This window comes from Drosophila eugracilis, unplaced genomic scaffold (assembly GCF_018153835.1).
Source record: "Drosophila eugracilis isolate 14026-0451.02 unplaced genomic scaffold, ASM1815383v1 contig_445, whole genome shotgun sequence".
In the NCBI taxonomy this organism is placed as follows: Eukaryota; Metazoa; Arthropoda; class Insecta; order Diptera; family Drosophilidae; genus Drosophila; species Drosophila eugracilis.
In genome coordinates, this window is record NW_024573311.1 from 1 (window position 1) to 2,412 (window position 2,412).

The 2,412-nt window shown below is 35.2% G+C and overlaps 1 protein-coding gene across 1 annotated transcript; it reads right to left on the reverse strand.

Annotated features, from left to right (window-relative positions):
* Positions 1-885, reverse strand: LOC108110451 (trypsin beta-like). Its single transcript, XM_041819034.1, has one exon. It carries the CDS (start codon positions 856-858, stop codon positions 124-126), a length of 735 nt encoding a protein of 244 aa, XP_041674968.1. The 5' UTR covers positions 859-885; the 3' UTR covers positions 1-123.
* Between the last annotated feature and the right edge of the window lie 1,527 nt (positions 886-2,412).

Sequence of the window (2,412 nt, forward strand, 5' to 3'; positions counted from 1 at the left end):
TTTTAATAAAACTGAAAAATCAGAATCTGATGTAGTGTATTGGGGGAATGATTTCAATCAAAGTTAAGAGTCTTTTTTATAGGTGTCCACTTTTACTTTTAGTTAAACTTTCATGTTTGTTCTTTAAATTCTTTGAATAGCCTTTAAAATCCAGGGCTTTAGCTCCGCCACATTAGCATAGACTCCTGGATATTTGGGATGAGCGCAGTTCATTCCAAAGGATACGATGCCAACAAGTTCACCATTAGAGACAAGAGGACCGCCAGAATCCCCAGAGCAGGAATCTTTTCCCGGAGCGGCGGCACAGATCATTTCCTTGGTGATAAATCCGCTATACGACCTCTGGCACTTATTGCGATCAACAATATCGACTGAGACACCGTGTAAGGCTTTGGAGATTGGCCGTTGAAAAGCAATAGATCCCCATCCGGAAACCGATGCAGAAGATCCAGTTGCAGGGGAACTTTCGGCCAAAGGAATGGACCTGACGGCAGTGCCCAAGCTGAGTTTAGACTGAAGACGAATCACGGCTATATCGTTGGCCAAACTCTTGTCATAACTCTCGTGCCCCAGGATCTTTGATACCTTCACCACCTGTCCACCGTATCGGGTGTACGATGAGCCCACTCTCACGGAAAAGGCACCGGCAGAGGCGCCTTTAACACAATGAGCAGCCGTTATGATGATATCTGAACTGTAGATGACGGCACCGCACCAATGCTTGCCGTACTTTTGCAAGGATGCCTGCCAAGGCACTGATCGAATTGATATCGAGTTACCTCCCACAATTCGTTCCGGAAGAGAATGACAGGAAGTCAGAGTCACGCTGAAGATAAGAAGAATCCACTGAACAAACATTTTGAACTGGAGTTATGATAAAGAATGTTTTTTTTCGAAGGTGAGCAGCTTTTTTTATAGTTAAAACTTGGTTGTAAATGGAATTCTATTTATGCTTGCTTTGTAATTCAAAAATGTTAATGGATTTTGTTAAGCAACAAAGGAAAACTAATTACTGGAAGGCTAAGGTATGATACTTGGTATCTAAGCAAAATATAACATAAATCGTTGGAAAACCTTAAAATAAAAAGCAATTCAACTTTTAAAAGTGACTGTAAATTTCTTATTTTTAGAATATTTACAGATCTCCGTTAAAGATTGGAAATATTATGTTAAATTACCTTTTACTTCTATATAAACCGTTGCACTAACCAATATGTAAACTTTTGTTAATACAAAAATTATAGTTTTTACTGATTTTAGTTTCTCAATGTGAAAGAAGAATCTCCGTTCTTTAAAAGGTTTATTTGGGCTTACCAATAATACTACGGTATAATTTGCTTAGCTGCCTCGATACTTAGCCGCATCGTCAAGATAGCTGCCTGATATTTTCATTTTTCTGCATCATGGTCACTTTACTACGAAAATAATTACGTTTGGTGCACCCAACTTAGCAGCCTTCTGCACTTAAGCGCCTCATATCGGCAGAATTTTTTATGGTTTTCTATGAAAATCATGTAAGTTAGCTGCGCCATCTATTGAGAACGAGCCAATTTTCTTAAATAATTTCTAGGCAGTATGGCAAAAAAAAAAACATACTATTTTAAGAATTAACAATGAAAATATAAACTATATACAAGTTGAAATATGTATTAATATTTTGATATCAATAATTTAGACATTGAAATGAAAATATAATTTGGCTAAAAAAGATACAAAATATAAATGTACTTCATTTGAGCTATAGGTAAACTTTTTTTTGTTCAAAAATTAAAATTAAGATCGCTGCATTTTTAAGATAGCTGCCTCAAAGTTGCGTGCAAATTACTCGAGGCAGCTAAGCAAATTATACTGTACTACAAATATTAAATTATATTATACAAATATTATTAATTTGATTTCCAAAATATAACTGTAAAAACGTTAATCCCATCTCATTCCATTTTCTAGAATTAGCTGGATATTATTAACCTTTAATCCCTTAGATTATTGACTTAAGATCCATAGAAGTAAAACATTTTGGAGCACTCTGAATGCAAACATCCCTATCCCAAGAAGTGGAAGGTTAATGATGATTATAATATGGTTTTCATCATCAGAAATTTTCTGAAAAAAAAGGCGATTTACTAAGCCTGGCCAGTAGGTAAACAATGTAAGAAAATGGTAAAATAATTTGCTAACAATTAGTGACTCTGTCAACGATCTGTAAAATTCTGTCACGATTTGAAATTTTTGGTTTATGAACAAGTATAAGCCATATTTAATGGGCGTTAAAATGGGCGTGGCCGGATGAAAAACCAAACGTGCGCGGCCCAGGCTTTGTACTAGCCTCCAGTTACACTTGTTTATGACCTAAACTTTTAAAAGCCTTTAAAAAATAATTTTTAAAATAATAAGTTAAAAAAACTTTTTGGA